General features: G+C 43.2%; 4 protein-coding genes across 8 annotated transcripts; 1 reads left to right on the top strand and 3 right to left on the bottom strand.

Moving 5' to 3' along the window:
* Positions 1 to 2,171: 2,171 nt before the first annotated feature.
* bcl7a (BAF chromatin remodeling complex subunit BCL7A) lies at positions 2,172 to 7,884 on the bottom strand. Of its 2 annotated transcripts, none has more exons than XM_062483925.1 (6): positions 7,665 to 7,884; positions 6,623 to 6,704; positions 6,205 to 6,301; positions 5,840 to 5,989; positions 4,735 to 4,847; positions 2,172 to 4,065 (listed from the first exon to the last, which is right to left on the bottom strand). In XM_062483925.1, the coding sequence occupies exons 1-6, from the start codon at positions 7,754 to 7,756 to the stop codon at positions 3,991 to 3,993; spliced, it is 609 nt and encodes a 202-aa protein (XP_062339909.1). In that variant the 5' UTR covers positions 7,757 to 7,884; the 3' UTR covers positions 2,172 to 3,990. The 2 variants fall into 2 exon arrangements, with proteins under 2 accessions (XP_062339909.1, XP_062339908.1); XM_062483924.1 differs by having other exon boundaries at positions 4,735 to 4,850; positions 7,665 to 7,883.
* Positions 7,885 to 8,591: 707 nt separating this feature from the next.
* Positions 8,592 to 11,700, top strand: eif2b1 (eukaryotic translation initiation factor 2B, subunit 1 alpha). 2 transcript variants are annotated; one of them, XM_062483922.1, is made up of 9 exons: positions 8,592 to 9,045; positions 9,228 to 9,329; positions 9,516 to 9,652; positions 9,752 to 10,045; positions 10,383 to 10,495; positions 10,914 to 10,982; positions 11,076 to 11,151; positions 11,283 to 11,408; positions 11,488 to 11,700. In XM_062483922.1, exons 1-9 carry the CDS (start codon positions 9,033 to 9,035, stop codon positions 11,641 to 11,643), a joined length of 1,086 nt encoding a protein of 361 aa, XP_062339906.1. In that variant the 5' UTR covers positions 8,592 to 9,032; the 3' UTR covers positions 11,644 to 11,700. The 2 variants fall into 2 exon arrangements, with proteins under 2 accessions (XP_062339906.1, XP_062339907.1); XM_062483923.1 differs by having other exon boundaries at positions 9,929 to 10,045; positions 11,488 to 11,698.
* An 88-nt stretch (positions 11,701 to 11,788) lies between these two features.
* On the bottom strand, positions 11,789 to 15,342 carry ddx55 (DEAD (Asp-Glu-Ala-Asp) box polypeptide 55). The gene is made up of 14 exons (XM_062483921.1): positions 15,179 to 15,342; positions 15,018 to 15,068; positions 14,799 to 14,885; positions 14,590 to 14,681; positions 14,418 to 14,480; positions 14,157 to 14,306; positions 13,820 to 14,009; positions 13,644 to 13,726; positions 13,363 to 13,494; positions 13,172 to 13,264; positions 12,901 to 13,015; positions 12,608 to 12,776; positions 12,221 to 12,507; positions 11,789 to 12,084 (listed from the first exon to the last, which is right to left on the bottom strand). Exons 1-14 carry the CDS (start codon positions 15,284 to 15,286, stop codon positions 11,914 to 11,916), a joined length of 1,791 nt encoding a protein of 596 aa, XP_062339905.1. The 5' UTR covers positions 15,287 to 15,342; the 3' UTR covers positions 11,789 to 11,913.
* A 440-nt stretch (positions 15,343 to 15,782) lies between these two features.
* On the bottom strand, positions 15,783 to 19,210 carry tmed2 (transmembrane p24 trafficking protein 2). Of its 3 annotated transcripts, XM_062484265.1 has the most exons (5): positions 18,838 to 19,210; positions 18,103 to 18,295; positions 17,906 to 17,923; positions 17,416 to 17,523; positions 15,783 to 17,287 (listed from the first exon to the last, which is right to left on the bottom strand). In XM_062484265.1, exons 1-5 carry the CDS (start codon positions 19,015 to 19,017, stop codon positions 17,163 to 17,165), a joined length of 624 nt encoding a protein of 207 aa, XP_062340249.1. In that variant the 5' UTR covers positions 19,018 to 19,210; the 3' UTR covers positions 15,783 to 17,162. The 3 variants fall into 3 exon arrangements, with proteins under 3 accessions (XP_062340249.1, XP_062340250.1, XP_062340251.1); XM_062484266.1 differs by lacking the exon at positions 17,906 to 17,923 and having other exon boundaries at positions 18,085 to 18,295; XM_062484267.1 differs by lacking the exon at positions 17,906 to 17,923 and having other exon boundaries at positions 18,838 to 19,209.
* Between the last annotated feature and the right edge of the window lie 706 nt (positions 19,211 to 19,916).

The following is a 19,916-nucleotide window of genomic DNA, read 5'->3' as shown; positions in this document are numbered from 1 at the left end:
CCTGCACAGGCACAGCCAAAACACCAGACCTCCCCACAAGTATTTTTATATTGTATTCATGTACATTACAGCCATCCTACTCTCACATCCTCCAAACGACCATTCTTTCGAATAACGGTGGAGTTCCCCCTCCATGGAGACGGAACGAAATACGGGAAATCTGCTCGTCTAGATATGCTGCTTTGGTGCAATATTGAAGTTGGGGAGAAAAGGAATCAGCTCTGAGCACTTAGTCAGTAGTTTTGTATGTTGGTTAGATTTTTTTTTGTACGGCACGTATCAGTTGATAACATCTTTGAAAACATTTATTTTCACTTTCGTCTGTGGGGGATTAGGTGATTGATGTTGGTTTTATTTGGCGAGCTTAGTGAATCTAAGACTTAATGTGGACCAATAGGGTGCTCCGGTAGGGATATAGCCAGGACCAATCACACCTGGAGTTGTACTAGCACTGACAGTAGACAGGTGTCACAAGCTTAACCCTTAGTGAGCGCTACAGCACATGAGCGATCGGCTACTTATTATTGCACTACTCACTTTAAATGTTCCTAAACTTTAAATGTCCTTATATCTTACAATACAGGAAACACTTCAAACCGTTCCAAAACATAAACTGACACCAAGTTATTTTATATGGTCAAAGACAGATAAGTATTTTGCAGTCTCGTTTGTATGTATTGCTTATGTATTGTCTTTTACAAACTGTATCTGTATAAAAATGTGTATTAGAGTTATGTACTGAAGCACAAGTTTGGATCATATTGAATCTCCCAGTGTAACCATATATAATAGGTGTGACTAACCAATGACGCTAATTCTCGTCTGTGTACTGTAAATATCGATCAGATGTTTTTCAGAAGAGAAAAAAGGGCACTCACAACGCCATCAAAACGAGACGCATCTTTTAAGTGTTTTATTTTTCTGCCCTGTTGAGAACATTTGAGAGGAACGTTGACCCTTATTTATGACGAGGATGCACTGCCCTCAGGGCCTGCCCTCGGGGCCAGATGAACTTGTAAAGACATTGACTCCGAAAGCACATTGAGGATTCTTTCTACTAAAGTGATTTGTCTAATTAGTACACTGTTTTCTATGTAATGTTCCATCTGATCAATGCATCACCTGTAAACGGGTCATAACTTGCTAAGCTGCATTCGTAAACCCTCTAAAGATGAAACTGTAATGTATCAATGTCCCTGTTTTCTATGTATTGTATATTCCTAATGGTTCAATACAAACGCTATGAAACGAACAGTAAGAGGTTTTATCATCTCTCCAGTGCGTCAGAACAACAACGACTGACTTGGTAGAGCCGGGAGGTGTTCGCAGAGACATTAACATTTAGTCATTTAGCAGACGCTCTTATCCAGAGCGACTTACAGGGACATTGTCACCGAGGCAAGTAGGGTGAAGTGCCTTGCCCAAGGACACAACGTCATTTTGCACGGCCGGGAATCGAACCGGCAACCTTCTGATTAATAGCCCGACTCCCTAAGCGCTCAGCCACCTGACTCCCCATAGACCCAGGCGAGTGTTCAGACAGGAGCCTGGGTCTCCTCTCCTCCTCTGGGTATACCGATGTGGCAGAGCTGGGCTGATGGAGATGGTCCCTGGCTGCTTGGTTCGACAAGAGCCCCAGGCAGGGTGCAGCATTCCTGCTCCTGTCTACACCCGGAGGCCGTAGATGTTTCTCAGCAACTTAACAACCCGTGTTTCCGTTTCACACAGCGATCAGTTGAGGACCTCCTCATGATTCATTCATACGTAGATACATTACCCCTGACAGGGGGAGGAAACCGAAATAGAACGCTGTATATTTCATGAGGTCGCGGCTCAAATATTTGGGAGTGAAACACAAAAGGAGAGTTGATGAAAAAACTCAAACGCACAACAACAAAAAAAGGAACACTTACCTCATGCTCTTCTCTAAATAATTCTCAGAGTGCAAAGTTTGCACACGCACACACTAAAACAGTGAGGTAAATGTTTTGTGACTTTTTATTAATAAAACAAAACCATTGAACATGATAAAAAACCAAGCACTACTGATGGAATAAATAATTCAAACCAAACCATAAATCTGTACAAGATCATTCTAAACGGAAACATGGTCCCCCAGATAATAGCCTACGTCATGTCACAGCTCTTCGCGGTTTCTTTCTACACACTGAATTTAGAGTTTAACTAAGCAATTGGCTCGATCCGGTGAAAGCTAAAACATAAATGAGATTTTTTTTTTAACTGAGTGAACATAATGCTTTTATAACGGTTAGGGTTAATACATAGCATCTTTAGTACCAGCTCTGATGGACTGGGAATGAGGTATATGCTAAGCCATCCTCTAAACTGAGACAGTTAAGTGTTCTCTCTCTCTCCATCCATCCATGTAACTGATGATTTAATCTGTCCACTGGCATCATCTGATCAAGTAATGCTCATTCTTGCCATGTCCAGTCACTGACTTGCAGTGAAACGTATTTAATGGATCATAAACATGTTTATATTAATTGATGCACCCAAATCATATAAATAGGTTTGAGGTTGGACATTGGAGGTCATATGGCCGAATCCTTGCTCTAACTTTCACATTCACCACAGAGTGATATCGATGGGAAATATATAAGTACGACAAAAGAAGAAAGAAAAAAAAGTGAAGATCTGTTTTAGTGTCACGTCTACACCTACGGATTCGGCCAAAAGACAGCACCTTAAAGAGGCAGGGAGCTATAGACCTCGAACGACAAGATCCGTTTCCCCGCTGAGGGCTATGCGCTGTTTATAGGTAAAATCTTTAAAAGTAACAGTACATTTACAGAGTTGACGGAGGCGGTGGACCAAGTCAGAAACCGTAACCTGCGGGCCAGTTCAAGCCTGTTTCTTATTGAAGCCGACTACATTGTACTGGAAAACTGGGGAGTTGAAGCTGAAATTGACTAGCAACGGGAGTAGCAGGAGACTACAGATACCATCACATCTTCCACTGTTTACAGGAAGATCTCCACCGGGTATCGATAAAAAAAATAAAGATTGCATTAACGAATTAACGCATTAACATTTAACTGTAGAGATGAATGTAAATATTGAATGAAATTATTAGTGTCACTTCAATAATGACCTATTCAAAATATAAGGCAAAAATAATAACACAAAAAAAATAAACATGGCACCAAAAATGTCATTAAGCCATTTGACCTACTAAGTATGTTGTATCATGGTAACACAACCATGGTAACACAACCATGGTAACACAACCATGGTAACACAAGCCTGCCTCTACTATTGGACAGAAACTCCACCAGTACCTGTGTTCTTTCTAACTAGCTGATCAAAATACAACTGGCAAAAGAAACATTGAGGAAAAAAATGACATCCACTACAGCAGCAAAACTATCTGTGATAGATTGTGATATTCCTTAACAGTGCATTGACCCTCCTGAGCGAAAAAAAAAACAAAATTTGTTTGGGGGAAAATAATAAGACTAAATGTATTCTAAACCAGCGTGGATTTTTGGACCAACAGGAGGTGAGTTAGTGGGAGGTTTAAAGAGGCCTTGCGTAGAAGTCGTCTGATTGATGTGTGGGTTCCAGCATTCACATCCCATCATCAGTGTGTTTTCAGTCACAGGTGCAGGTCAGTGTTCCACGTGGGCTGGCCTGTACACACAGCGCCACCCCTGGTCACAGAGGGGACTACAGCCAGTTGACCAGAGCCTCTATTAGCGTTAGTGAGAGGGAGATTGTGAGGAAGCAGGGAGGGTTCAGTGAAGAGAGGTAATGTCCATTTTCCCTCTATTACAGAGGACTGTAATGGGCAAGTGGGGTGAGGGAGGGGGAGAGATAGATTCTCAGTCTCCCTCTGGTGGGAGGAGGTGAGGGAAGAGAGGGGGATTGGAGGGGTGACGTCCGTTCTCCCACAGAGACTGGGGCCCTACAGAGGGAGGTACAGAAGAGGGGGAGAGGATGGAGGAGGAACATTTTAGCGCGGGACATTTAACTCTCCTCTATGTCCTGAGACGAAGACTCCTGTTTGCTCTTCTTGGTTGGTGGGGCCTCTTGCTCCAGGTCCTGATAGGCAAAACAAACACACCTCGTCAGACAAAACAAACACACCTCGTCAGATGACAAACAACTGGATCTAACCAAATACACTGCACAAGTTTTACACTAGAGACACACACGTGCATCTAGAAAAAAACAATTTCCTTTTTCAATTTCAGCCACTAACTCCATTTACCTCATGACAATGTACTGCAATCTTATTTCCTAGAATCTAAATAACATAAGTTAATAGAGAATGTTAGGCCACAGTTTTGGACAGTACATTTTACGTAACATTAAATTTTGTTAATGTTAAAAATGTATTTCACCTTTATCCAAAGAGACCAACAAATAGTACATGAAGAAATATATTATTGTTGCTTGCTTTTTCCACAGGTACATTCTTGCCCTTTTGAGGTTCTTGCTGTTTAATTGTAACTTGTCTAACTACATGCTCTTATTGTTCTTCCATTTGGGACTTATTCGGTTTTTCACAATGTATGCTTCATGTTTGGCTACCCGCAATGTTTGGGGCTATCTCATTGTTATGATCAGTGACCTATGCACTTTTGTAAAGCTCTCTCTTGGAAGTCTCTTTGGATAAAAGCGTCTGACGAGGACCAGGAAGGAACACCGTTTCCGTGGTTTCCAAGGAACCGTGTGCGTCTTGCCCAGACACAGAGCAACAGTAACTACCTGAGTGGCTTTGCTGCTGCCGTCTGTGGGCTCCTTCTCCCCTGAGGAAGGCTGGCTGTCTCTCTTCACGCTCGCTGGTCTCTCTGAGGTTTCTGTGGAGGGGAGAGTCTTGCCTGCTGGACGACACACAATCATCCTGGATCAGTTCATACAATCGTACTTTTAAAAAATCTGATCAATACATTTGAAACGTTCTTCTGTTTATTGTGTACAGACCACAGTTACAAGTAGCACGTGTTTTTTGTATTTGGATCCTGTGTCAGGGGACATAAGACTTGAATGCCACTGTGTGGTGTTATGGGGTAACTGCACACAGCCTTTTGATCAAATATATATTTTTAGAGGGATGCATTGATTCATAACTGGGTCACAATTAACTTTAGAGCAACTATTTAACGTGCCAGATTATGAGAACAAAAAAAAAAAGAGTAAGAAGGAGGGTGGAAAACAAGAGAAGGTTGAGTAAGAGTAAAGGTCGAAGGAGCGAGAGATGAATAGAAAGAGACAAAGAGAGTGAAAGAAAGAGAGAGAAAAGAGAAAGAAAAAAAAGCGATGGACAGAGAGGGAAAGAAAAGAGGTTTCTAGCACCATGGTATTGTTAGTGGAAGCGCAGATGGAAGGCTGGTGGTTACAGACCCGAGGGAGCAGACAAGGTCACAGCTGCTGCCCCCCACTCTCTCACACACACACACACACACACACACACACACACACACACACACACACACACACACACACACACACACACACACACACACACACACACACACACACACACACACACACACACACACACACACACACACACACACACACACACACACACACACACACACACAGCAGGAACCAGGATATAAGTATTTGCCCCTCTCTACATCCCCTCTGGTAATCATCATGGCTATGAAAGGGCAGAACTTCTTAACTTATTAACTCTCAGCCTCGTCTATCCACTGAGTAAGGAAGGAGCACTTCTCACTATCAATAAACCACCTTGGTGTGTTTCACCAAAACACTACAGGATGCAGGAAGTACTAACCCTTCCACTTGGGGTGTGTGCGTGTGTGTGTGTAACTTGTGTATGCGTGTACTTGTGTATGTAACTGACCCCTCTTGCTGTCAGGGCTTTGGTCACTCTTGGTCTCGCTGCCTTCGCGTTGGGATGCGACGCTGGGCTCGGGGGCAGGGCTAGTGCTGCAGCTGGTTTCCTGTTTGACAGGGGAGGAGTCGGCGATGGAACTCTGGTTGCTGTTGTCGTCTGAGGGAGAGAGACACTGACCGTTACTCGTCATCAAATCCTCGTCTGACGTCAGACGCCGAGGCAAACGCACGAGAAGACCAACTCTGACGCGACAGCAACGGGGGATTCGTTTTTTCTTGACGGATTTCCCGATTTGTTCGCCCTGACTCCATTACTCTGAGGATTGACTTGGGGTCGGGAGGTGAATCAACAAACGCAGAGGTGTCACCCACCATGCATGTCCATCATCCCTGGAGAGGAGCTGTTCTCTGGAGTGGTTACCTCCGAACCATACTTCTCATCCTTCCCCTTCTTCTTGTTCTTGTTTTTCTTTAAAAATAAATTGAAAAAGAAGCAAAACATGTCCTATCAATATAACATATAATGAATGCCTTTCCGAAATGTATTTTAGAATTACAATACTTTTTCTTTAGTATAATTCTAACCCTATGTATATCTATCTATTGTATGCCACAACCCACCACAGAAAATTCCTTGTTTGTGTAACTCACTTGGCAATAAACCTGATTCTGAACACAATCATCCACAATTTATAACAATCAACAAAGGTCAATACAATGTACATGAGAGTTGGCCGCTGTGATAACTAGTCACTGACGGAAGCACATGGTTGTGGTATTGAGGACATACATCGTCGGATTTGGGCTCTGTCACCGGGACCCACTTGTAGATGCGCAGGGATGTGTCCCCTACGGTCACCCATTTCTTCTCCCTGTGTGAGAAAGACAAGTTCGAATAAATAACATCAAACACGCATGCAGTGTTTAGAAACAAATTATGTAACGGCTGCTAGGTTTCAGTCACTGAGACATAATAAAACAACAACAATTAACTTGATTACTAAGATACATTTTCAGGGTTTTTTTTTATACTAAAAAGGTAGTTGAAACGTTTTGAACTCGTTAATAACGAAACATGAATTATCTGCGAACTTCAGTAACAGTCACTTTATCTTAGATTTGTACATTGGAACACAATGTCTCAAAATAAGACATACCGGATGATAGCATTGGGTGGGGAAATTTAAAAACAATAACAATATTTACTACACATCTCTTGTTGTATAATATATCACTGTGGTATTACTATGACCTAAAAAAACACAATTACTTTAATTCTAAAATCCTAAAACTGAGTCATTGTGTAGCCATGCACTACAGTAGCCTACTTCCCTTCCCAACCCCCACCATGCGCAATCTCTATTCGACCTACAGGGCGACTCAAAGCGCTTAATTTAAAACTCCAGGCAGACTAAACTACTCCGACTCAAGAGCGCCGTCGTCATATAGTTTCGAAGTGAGTGTTATTGAGTGATTTGAGTCGTCCCGGTGCCCCTGCACAGTCGGCTCCAACACAAGCACAACAGCGGGCTGGAGAAAGGAATGGCTTCATGTGACTGCAACGAAATGGCTTCTGGGTTCAACCCACATTAAACCTTGGCGGAGAATCGACTAAAATGATATTGTCATTGGTAGCCTTTTTACACTACTTAGTCCCACACTGTACGAGTGCGCTTCGGCGCACCTGAGCCGAGAGTAATCTGCCCCAAAAATCCGTTCAAAATGACCCGTCTTTCAAATACATTCGCTCTCTCTCTCTCCCTCTCTCCTCCCCCAACAAGACAGGATTTCTCGTGTTAGGTAACGAAAAGGGGCTTTTTCCTCTTTCTTACCATTTTCGTACTTTCTCAATAGCCGCCATAACCCGCTTGATGTCATCTTTCGCCCTGCTCCGGGTCTCGGCTCGGACCGACCTGCCCGACATTGCCGCGGTGGGTATAATATTTTTTAAAGCTCGCCGGCAATTCAGACACAATACAAACACTCAGTAGAGCGCACAGAAGGAAGAAGCGCGCCTGCGCCGAAAGGAGTGGGGCCAGTAGTGCCCGCAGCTGCACAGTGAAGAGAGGCGCCCTGTTTCCCCGTTGTGGGATCCGAGAACAAAGAGACTTGGAGATCACTGATCCGAGAAAAACTTTGCCTAAAACTTTGTTTCGCTGAAAGAATAGCACTCCGTTTTTCCAGTTTAAGACGTTCCACGAGACTGTTGTTTAAACGTACAAAATTAAAAACAACATTCCCTGGAAGGTCATTGTTACATTTAGGCAATTTTTTGTTTGTATATTTAGTGCATAGACACAGGCTGTAGTAATAATTAAGAATTATGTATTTTATTAATTCATATAAAGGTCCTATCGTAGCCTACATTACTAGAACATGAAAAATATGTTTGCTGAAAGCAAAAGTATAGCCTACTAAATAGTAACCCTAATTAATATGCAAATTGTAATAATTGAAAACAAAATGAATAAATTAAATTAATTGCTAAATGGATTCATGCAGGCCACAGCAAAAGAAAAAGATGTGGAGGCGGTGAATTGAGTGAGAGAAAGAAAGATAAGGGGAAATAAAAGAAGTGTTAATTACTGTTAATTGTAATGAATTGGTATATAGCTTAGTGCTAAATATATAGGCTTACTAAAGTATTAGAGATTGACTGACAGATGGATTGGCGGGTGGAGCGAGGGGGGAACTGAGAGAAAGACTCAGGGAAAATTGGAACGTTTGCATGCGATATCAGCGTTAGAGACACCTTTAACGTATGCAAACAGATGGATAAATTCGATTAGATTTAAAGTGCATTTAGAGTCTTACAAAACACTCGTGGTGTTTCCTACTATAAGAAGCCGAAAACAAAAACATTCTAACATTAACCACGTTTTGGAAAATTCCATTTGGAGAGCTACATCCTTTTTCGGGGTTTGCAGACAGTCACGTGTAGACGGTGCTGTTGCGTCATCCAATTGCGACGGGAGATGATGACAGTAAAGCGAAACGTGAATAGTTGTTTTAATTCCTCGTGCATATTATCCAGTGGCCTATACAGTTATCAAGTTAATTTGTCTTCTGTCAATCATTGAAGACACTAACTTTGTATACTGCTGTTGAATATAATTGAGTAACAGCTTTGAGCTATCAATTTACTTAACCTGTTTAGTTTGGTTGTGGACAGGTGTAACCTGCACATTCATTCAAATAAAATGAACGAAGCAGGTAAGACATTTTTTTTTTAAATCAAAATGATACAGCGCGTTTAACAGTGAAAATGAAGGTTTCCTTATGTTGTAGTCTGACCACCGTCTGTGCTAAACTGACGATTGCGTTAACATTAAAACGGGTAGATAACGGATTCGTTTGAGGTAACCCATGACTGTCTTTCCTCGGTCTCCCGTCAGAGTTGGTGGAGTACTTCAGGACTCAGATGAGAACTGACCCAGACATGGCTTCTGCTGTAGCTGCCATACGAACCTTATTGGAGTTTCTCAAGAGAGACAAAGGTATGCATTTCCTTCTCAACGCTACACAGCGAGAGACGCACACATAGTCGTTGTTGTACTGAAATAAGCACAAAAACTGCTAGCTTGTTAATCAGACCGGTTTTTCTGAGTTGCCACTGAGATAAGACAGCCGACTGGCGTCCCAGCTCGATGAGTCTGTCTGTCTGTTCTCTCTGTTTCCCTCAGGAGAGACGATCCAGGGTCTGAGGGAGAGTTTGAAGGGGGCGACAGACTGTCTGACTGCGGTGGACTCGTCCGTGGCTGTGTCCTCTGGCGGGGAACTGTTCCTCCGCTTCATCAGCCTGACGTCTCTGGAACACGAGGTTTGACGATTTCCCTCCTCCGGTTTTCTCATTCCGTGCCTGCCACGAACTCAGATGTTTGGTGTCTGTAACTCTTGCCCAAAAATGCTCTTTTCCCAGTTACATAATAGAAACCAAACTAAAAAGCACACGCACACCAGATTGACACGCCCTCTTGGTTGTTTGGCACACGTCTGGACATCCAGCTCAGAGAGGCAGACACACAGGGCCAGCCCTGCCGTCAAGACCCAGGCTGGGTCCTGGCTCAGGGCCTCATCTCCATCTTGTTTACCTCAGGATCTGTCACGCTGCAAGAAGGTGATGGAGGAGAGAGGAGAGCTGTTCTTGGAGAAGATCTCGCAATCCAGAAGCAAGGTGGCCAAACTCTGCCACACTTTCATCAAAGACGGGGCGGTAAGGGATGTTATACAGCGATCGAAAAGAAACAGTCGTTGTGTTTAACCCTTGTGCTGCCTTCAGGTCACATGACCCAAAGGTTCATGACGAACCATCGTTGTGTTTACCCAAAAACAAATAAAAATAATTTTCTTTTAACCTTTGCAATGTGGGGGGTCTGAGACAGCCCAAAGGTTAAAAGAAAATGCTTCACAAAGCATTTCCAACTTTTGGTAAAGTTGTTGCAATACGACGGTGGGTCACAATGACTGATGGGTCAGAATGACCCGAAGATAACACAAGGGCTAACGCATGGCCTCATGAATCATCCTGCCTCCTCGCATTCTCCTCACAGAAAATCCTGACCCACTCGTCCTCCAGGGTGGTGCTGCGGGTGCTGGAGAAGGCTGCAGCTGAGAAGAAGCGCTTCTCTGTTTATGTCACAGAGTCCCAGCCAGACACAGCAGGGTGAGGACACGCACCAGGGGCAAAGCCACGAGGAGGCCTGGGGGTGCCTAGGCCCCCTCAGTTACATGTCCAGCCCCCCCAGAAATTAAGGAATTGTTTATATAAAAAATGAGAGATTGTGTCCTTCATTTTAAGATGGGGACCCTCTATCTGACCCTCCCCAAAATAAAATTCTGGCTACGCCCGACACACTCTCTTTCAGTCCTTCTCTGATATGTGTTCAGGGGGTCAGATGGCTGAGCGGTTAGGGAGTCGGGCTATTAATCAGAAGGTTGTTGGTTCGATTCCCGGCCGTGCAAAATGACGTTGTGTCCTTGGGCAAGGCACTTCACCCTACTTGCCTCGGGGAGAATGTCCCTGTACTTACTGTAAGTCGCTCTGGATAAGAGCGTCTGCTAAATGTAAATGTGTTCCCCAGGTGGCAGATGGCAGAAGCCTTAAGAAAACTCAACGTTCCCGTGACCGTAGTTTTAGATGCTGCCGTGGGGTAAGTAATCCATTCACGATTATCAGTTACCTCAATCCATACCGCTAGCTGTAGACAAAAGAGCCTTTAGTGACTTGGTGTCTCTGTTCGTAGGTATGTCTTAGAGAAGGTGGACCTGGTCATCGTCGGTGCGGAAGGAGTCGTGGAGAGCGGAGGCATCATCAACAAAGTGCGTCTGGGGACAAGACGTTCCTAACAGCCCAGATTACTGGAACACCAGGGCTTACTGCCGTTCACATTGACAGTGTCATACCTGTGGTGAAGCTGCGTTCCACCTGCTGTGCTTCTTCTTCCTTGTAGATTGGCACCTATCAGATGGCTCTGTGCTCCAAAGCCCACAACAAGCCCTTCTACGTCGTAGCGGAGAGCTTCAAGTTCGTCCGCCTGTACCCCCTCAACCAGCAAGACGTCCCAGACAGATTCAAGGTAAAAAGGAGACCGGCGGCACTTCTGATTGTGACGTTTCTGCGTGTCCTTCTGACGTCCTCTTCTACCCCCCCGACAGTACAAGGCGGACACACTGAGGACCGTCCAGAATCTGTCAGAGGAGCACCCCATGACGGACTACACCCCGCCCTCCCTCATCACCCTCCTCTTCACCGACCTGGGGGTCCTCACCCCATCTGCTGTCAGTGACGAACTCATCAAGCTTTATTTATAACTGCCTCGCGACATCGAAATAAAATAAATTGAAAGAGAAGGGTTGTAAAAACATGTTTGGGTCTTGAATCGACGGTCACAACAGTCCACGTGTATCTACACAAATGTCGTAAATGAGTTTACAGAAAACCTATGAAGTACATGGATTAAAGAAAATTCACCCTGCAGGATTAATTCACCAGATGTGGCACAAGAGACTTTATATAACAACACTGTAAAATGTAGGTGCGCCAGTCCATATTTAGGAAGAGGAACCACAGGCGACGCGTTGTCATTTGCTCTCCTCTTCCTGTGAGGGTCCTGGAGTCTTGCGGTGACTCTTCTGCCCAACTGTCACCTGCTTCTCAAAGTCCTCCTCGCTGATCTGTCCTTTCTTCAGTTTCTTGAGCAGGCGGGTGTCGTTCAGCAGCTCCTTCATGTCCTCGTCGTCTACATCTGAGCCCTGCAGAGAAAGTTGAAATTCATTTGATTTAACTTAAACACGTTTACATTCAAGGAAACAGCAAGTCAGTCCCATTAAACCACACAACGAGCACACTAAACATGTAATGAAATGACTAAATAGTACGGTGAAATACCTCTTCAAGTTTTCTTTTGGCAGCCGTCTTTCTCCTGCGGTCCTTCTTGTTCTTCTGCTTGGACCAGGCTGTGTTCTTGATGAACTTCTTCCTGGGCGCAGGCGTCCTCTCCTTCAGCTCTGCCAGCATCTTCTGCCTCAGTTTCTCCCTGTTCTTGTCCTTATAGCGGATGGTGTTTGTGTCGAGGGCGGTCTCACCAAACTCTGGGAAATGCCTGCCCTTCAGCTCGGGCATCTTGGGCATGCGCAGGAGGGCGAAACCACGGGCCAGCAAGGCAAAGTCCAGATCTGACCAATGACAGCAGAAAACAATGTCACATTCTTCCACTAAGCTGAATTTAGCAGGAACTGACAGCATGCCTGGTTTAGTCGACGGCCTGTTTCTCACCTTTGACCCTGAAGATCAGGCTGCACTCGTGTTTGGCGTAGCCCTGGACGTAGGAGACGAAGGCTCTCATGCCCCTGTCAAACATGGCGCGGTCGGCCTGCGCCAGGACCTTCACCTTGGGCAGCACGTCCACCACGTCTCTGACAGGTGGCATCCTCTGCAGGGGGCACTGAGGAGGGCACAGGGAGGGTTAAACACTTCAAATAATAAGAAGAAGAACTGAGTAAAAAAATCAACAACAAAAAAAGATAGATAAATGACCCTGGAAGTAAAAGCTATCCTACAAACCGTACTTTCTGGTTGATGGACAGGAAGTTGACATACGACTCCTCCATCGGAAGGAGGAAGACGAGGGCGTTGCCTTGGTTACCAATACGCGCTGTGCGTCCGCACCGATGCACGAAGGCACTAAGGGAGGGGGGAGAAAGATAAGTGAGCAAATACACACCTTTCTTCAATTGTAGTTCGGCCATATTGGTTATTTTCAGTATTAGGAGTTCTCATAACTGCATGTGTTTAAATTCTGCTCTTCCTAGCCAGCATACTTATGTCATTTAACTATACCTGGCACTACTTGGAGGGTCATACTGCAGGACCCAGTTGACTTCTGGGATATCGATGCCTCTGGCCATCACATCGGTACACACTACAATTCCGCTGTAACACAACAAAAGTTAGCAGTACAGTTGTTATCGCACTTGTAAAAAAAATACATCACAGTCATTTATGAAACAACCTCATTTCCTACGCCATACCTTTTCATCGTTCGAAAGTCTGCAAAGATCTTGTTGCGTTTGTGCTTCATTTTGCCATGAATGCAGTAGATGGTGACATTCTTAATGAGGGCCTCCAGGGCTCTGCCGAAGTACTCCACACAAGCACAGGTACTGAGGAACACAGAACAGTCAGCGATGTAGCACAGGTACTGAGGAACACAGAACAGTCATTGATGTAGCACAGCTACTGAGGAACACAGAACAGTCAGCGACGTACAAGTCATCCCAACACACACGACTGACAGAGGCCTGGCACTCACCTAACGAAAACCAGCTGCTTCTCGTGCTTGTGTTGTCGTAGAAACGCCACCAGGTTGTTAAACTTATCCTCCGTTCTGCAGATCTGCATGACAAAACAACGGAGAGCGCTTCAAGACTTGGACCTGGCGTACGACACGTTAAGCTGTTACTCTGGCGTCACGGGTTTCCTACTCACGGTGTAATAATTACAGAGTCTGGCAGGGGTTTTCTGCACGCTGGTGGCCGCCACGCCCTTCTCCTTCACGGCGATGCGTACGGGGTTCCTGAGGCCTGCTCTCACCAGCTTCTCCAGCTCCTGGGTCTGAGTGGCCGAGAACAGCCCGGTTCGTCTCTGCTTCGGCAGCAGGCCCAGGATGGTATTCAGGCTACAGAGGAGGAAAGAGAGACACGCACACACACAAAAAAGAAGTTAGAATGAATAACAGTACAACTGGGCCACGCGTGCCCCCCAGCGTGCCACCTTCCCCCTAACCCCCCCAGTTGAAATGGTCTGGAACCTCCCCTGGTCGTACCTGGCCTCGAAGCCCATATCCAGCAGCCTGTCCGCCTCGTCCAGCACCAGAACGTCCAGACTCTTTACGGAGCTGGCCAGGTCCAAACCATCTGCTTTTCTACGGAACATGTCTTCCAGTCGACCCGGAGTTGCAATCACTATGTTGGCCCTGGAAAAGAGAGGGGAAAAACTTACTTTTCTCCAGGTGCACATTGCTGACATTTGTTGAGAGGCCCGGTGTTAAAGTCACTGCCAGTGGGGTCACAGAGTGTATCCTCACCCCTGTTCCTTGAACCTTTCCACATCGTCTATAGGGTTGCTTCCACCTATCAACAAAATCTGTCTGGAAAAAGACAACTTTGATGAAAATCGAACCCTGGATGTTTTTTGTGTCAACTAAACTCAGCCTTTCTATGTAAACGATGTACATTTTCACAAGACTCTCCACCTACTTGAATTGTGGAAACTTCTGGATGAACTGCCCTATCACCTCGCTGATCTGAAGGGCTAGTTCTCGGGTCGGGGTGATGACCAATGCACCAACCTGACAGCAGAATAACAGAAATATACAACAGCAGAATAATGATTTATCTGGCAGATACTGATGCAGCCGTTTTGATGCTTTGATGCTTTAACGACCGTGGTATGATTCAAAGTTTACCTGCAATTTCTTCAGTTTCTCTTCTCGCTTTAGAAGAATTTCTATAATAGGAATAACAAAAGCGAGTGTCTTCCCACTTCCAGTCACCTGTCAAGGCACGGGAAAACTTTGAGTAACAGTTACCTCAGACACGCGTTTCACTCTCATAACGCAATTACTACTGACTCATGGACGCATGCTGTTTAACACTGATACAAATAGAAAATAATGCTCACTTACAGCCTCGGCAGCGACATCTTTATTGCACATAAAGAGCGGAATACAGGCAGACTGGAAATGAAAAGTAAAGTGTTTAAGAAAAGTAACAACTGTGGTCGAGTCACTGAGACTGAATACATGTAAGCTTCGTCCGTTGAAAAGTAAATGTAAAATGTAAATACCTGAACAGGTGTCATAAAAGTAAACCCTAACTCGTCGAGAGTTTCCATTATGCTGTCGTTCAGTTTAACAGGTAAACTATCCCATTTTCCATCGGTGGTGTTTTCCATGTTGGAACTCTACAGCCCATCCACGCTGTTACCTCTTCCTGTACGTCGATATTTACAATCCGGGTAGGAACAGAGTACCGGTGTTCCGGAGAATTTAGTTCCACAAATAAACTATTGTACTGTACGATAAGTAGGCAAGTCGGTGTTATTATAATTTTAGGACACATCTTTCATTCATTATTTTACAGTGATCATAATGAGTAATACGTGTCATCTATACACCAGTCTCTTACACTGAGAACACAGGGGGAATAGATTTCCCTGGGGGAACAGCTTTCCCTGAAGGTCTGAGGAACATCACACATTAAACCACAAATTAGGAAAGTGGTCCCCCCCTGTATATTACAGTCTGGCCATTTATGTTACTGTGATCATTATGTATAGCAAGTTTCATCTATACATCTGTCTTTTACACTGAGAACACAGGGGGAACAGATTTCCCTGGGGGAACAGCTTTCCCTGAAGGTCTGAGGAACATCACACATTAAACCACAAATTAAAGAATATTGTATTTATTGTTTAGGAAACCAGGATCATTTTCCACAGACAAGCATTTAACTTTCAAATTGTATTGATCCATTTTGCATTGATGAGTCAAATTGACCTAATTTCTCCTCAGTAGTCCCTCCAGTTCAGAGATGACTGTGCATTAAGCAGAAATGCCTGAGCTCACCAGAAAAAGTCAATTACAAAACTGGGACATATTCACTAAAATACAACATTAAGGGTGTAAAGATGTAACATATAAAGACAATAGACCAGAAAACACCACCCCCTGTATTATCTTCTAATATTACAGCATGAATGTTGTATCTAACTGGATATGTACCAGAAAAATCAAAAGTACAAAACCGCTTACCATCACATAAATTAGAATCCCGCCCCCACCCCAAATTGTCAAAAAAAAAAAAAAGCAACTAAAGCGAGCTCGCACTCTTAACATAGTTTCGCCCCCTCCCCCAACACCAAATCATAACCTATTGTAAAGCTCATCCATTCTGATCCACATAACCCACAGATGTTACAAACTAAACGGCTCCATGTAAAGTTCATTAGTTGAAGCTGGTGTAGCTAGAATATTTGTTGTTTTTTTCGAGGATAAGAATGAATGAACAATATAACCAACTAATCCATCTGAAGCAAAGTGAGTTGTAATGTTTTCCTTTTTTTCAGTGTGTACACACACACACGCGCACACACACACACACACACACACATTCAAAAGAAACATTATGTGCCATGGATGGATAACTATGATTCGACAAAATTGCTAAAATCAATTCGGCCTGTGTCATAAGACTGACAAAATAAAAATGCATCTGGTAGTCTAGGGCTCATTGAGTTGGGTGCTACACAGTACGTTGCGAAACTAAAACTAAAAATGTCAGCTAACAAAAAAATTCCTGAAACTATGGTAACACAACATCTGAATGAGCCTCAGAAGGGGTGTCTCAGGTCTCAACTGAACATGAATTACTTAGGACATGGCAAACATTCTTCTCTGACATTTGCATTTATTATCAGTGTCTTGTCTTTTTGCCTTCATTTTACCATATGAGCGTTTAAGTCTATCAGTTATTAGAGACAGAAAGCCAACCAAAAATTGGAAAAGCAAGTTAACAGCATCATGACTAAAAACTGATCATCAAAATGGACCTAATTTGAAAGATCTTTAAAAAGTCCCAAATTCAAAATGCAACAGTAACAACCATGAAAACAAAAGGGGTAAAAAATTTAACATAAAACGTCCAATTGTACTCAAATATTTTTACTGCAAAAATGCCAGTCTCGTATCCATGGTGTAACTAGACATCTTGGCAGGTGTTCTTGAGAGTAACGGTGGTACAGGAACACATTTAGGGAACGTTTTTACATGTTACACCACCCGCCGCACTTCGAAGAACCTCTTCAGGTAGTAAATCTGTCCAAGCGTCATGGCGACCAGGACCAGAGCTTCGAAGAACGACCACAGCACCACTCTGCTGTTTGTGTTGTCGTTGACTAAAAAAAAAGGAGAAATATGAATATTTGGAAAATGTCATTAACAAGATACAAGGCAAAGCCAACCAAGCAGCAGTGTGTTGTTGTGTGTGTTGTTGTGTGTGTTGTTGTTAATGTGTGTTACTAACTTGCTCGATGTATTCTCTCCCGGACTTCCATGTACTCTTGCTCGTGCTTAACTGCTGTCATGGCAACAGCCAGCTCGTTGATCATCTCTTCAAGCTTGTTCTGATGAGCTGGAATATAATATATATATATATATATATTTGTATTTTATTTTATTTATCAACCAATGAGGATCAGAGTAGTAACACATTCTGAAGAACATTACATGCATTACTTGACTCAAACGCACGGCTAATATCAAAACGAACGCCAGTTCAAAATGACAGCACACAGTGCCCGATTCACGTTAAAAGAAAACTGTTTTGTAAGGTCACACTAATGCGAAGCCCACAGTAGCGTAGAAACCCTTTTTCCTCACACCATTCCCAGTGTGCAGTCAATTATTAGTGCACACATCCTGTATGTTACATTACAGGGACAACTCATCAAACATGGGTTAGAGGAAAACAGTGCATTTTCAAGCCTTCAGGCCAGAGCATTGCCGTGGCCTACCATCCCAGTTGTCTCCACCTGAGAGGAGGCAAAAGCCCCCCACATCACATTAAAGCACAAAACAAGAATACATTTAACACCAATCAAAAAAACAAAGACATTTTCTGAAAAGTTGGGAAAGAGTAACATTTAAATATGAAAAATGCTTTTCATTTTTGTTAAAGGTATGACGATTAGACCACACACACAAAACCCACCTTCTGTTTCCATGTCTTGTCCTTTGGGTGCCTCTCCAATGTCAATTGTGAACATGACAATCTTGGGTGTCATGGTGGACATCTTGTTGCTGAAGCAGAACTTGTATGTTCCATCCATGTGTGCTGCAACAGAGTATTTCCCGCTAGACTCTCTGTCCCCTTTGTAAATCTGTTTACCGTCTGGCCCTGTAATCTGTATAGGGAGCAAAATATATTTATTTAAAGATGCATGGAAATCAATTTCTCCAAAGTATCTAGTAGCTTAACATATGCGTCATATGTAGGGATATTTGTAAGTAGTCTGTCATAAATTACATTTGATTATGACAATACTTAGAGGAGCAAAAGCGCGACAGCTGTCAGTAGTCTGAAAGCCGAATTTATAAAGCCAGCCAGTTAGGCTAGATTTGACAGGTACTGTAAAGATCACACACTGTCACTGAATCCGGTCAAAGGAAACGTTTCAAATAAACACGTTAACTTAAGTATAACCTGGAAAACTAGATACATCACTATCTGCTAGTCAACCTAATTGCTTACAATGTGTAGTATTTTGTAGATAACTAGCTCTAGCTTGGTTAGCTGCTGTTTGGTCTGTAGCTAGCTAGCACTAGCTCATTGGCTATAACGTAACCAATGAAACGATGACATTAGCCTGCTAGCACTCTCTAGCTCACATTTAGACCCCTGTCAATTCAACGTTTTGTGTAATTGCTTCAAGCGAACGCATTTCACCTCAACGTCGATGTCCAAGAAACCTCCTTCGGCAACTTCGAACATCAGGCCCATCTTGGTCCCTGAGTTCACCTGTTCAAAGAAGCACTCCTCGGCATGGGCGTCTATGCTAACAAAGTAGCCGGACGCTGTGGCAGACAAGACGGCAAGAAGGACAACGAGTTCCGAAGCAGTGAACATATTTGTATTTTAGCTATCGTTACGTGGTGGTTATAAATGTACTGTATGACTGTGTCTCCAAATATCCCATATGATATGAATAACAAAACCAGTACACTCTCCCCCAAAACGCTCGATTGTAAACGTTGGCGAGTGTACACTTCCTAGCTAGGTAGATAGCTAGCTAGCCAGGGCTTCAGGGAGACTGCCACGTAAGGATTTAGACGGTAAGCATTGAGGAACATTGAGTGCGACCTGATCTGCGATTGAGAAATTCAGTTTCCTGAGTTGAGTCAGAAATCGATGTACAGTTTTGTTTGAGGTATCCACAAACCATTTGCATGACAGAATATAGTCTCATATTGTGTAAATAATCGATTTACCCCACCCAAAATGCATAGGAAGTCAAAATATGTATTTCTGACAGTCTGAATTATGTTATTTTCTATTTCTGTTAAAGAAGCCTCATTTAATGAATACGTTTTGTTTGATCAAAATAATTCAATTTTTTATGGTCTAATCCCAGTATTTAAATGAAACTGAATAGTTTATAGTAACATGGGACAATAATGTGTTATAAATGTGTTTTGTGTTCTTGTTTGTCTATGAGTCTGTTCTTTATAGTATTATGTTTAAAAACACTTTACTCCGATCAGTACTAGAATGTTTCCATGGCGGTCTCAAGAAAGGACAATCAAATATGACATTGCATGATTCATTTTTTATATCTATTTTTCTATTATTATGATTTTACTACTATTATTATTATAATGATATATATATATTTTACAATAATGTATACTGTATGGTTATGCTCAATACCTGCAATGTTTGTATATATTTCTTTGTTGCCTGTTTGTAAATGTGTCCGTTTTCTTTCAACAAGAAAAAAAAAGCCAACATAAAAAAAGGAAAAAAAG

Source organism: Osmerus eperlanus, chromosome 18 (assembly GCF_963692335.1).
Source record: "Osmerus eperlanus chromosome 18, fOsmEpe2.1, whole genome shotgun sequence".
Lineage (NCBI taxonomy): Eukaryota > Metazoa > Chordata > Actinopteri > Osmeriformes > Osmeridae > Osmerus > Osmerus eperlanus.
The sequence above is the reverse complement of the archived record's forward strand: the minus strand, read 5'-3'. Positions and strand labels throughout refer to the sequence as shown.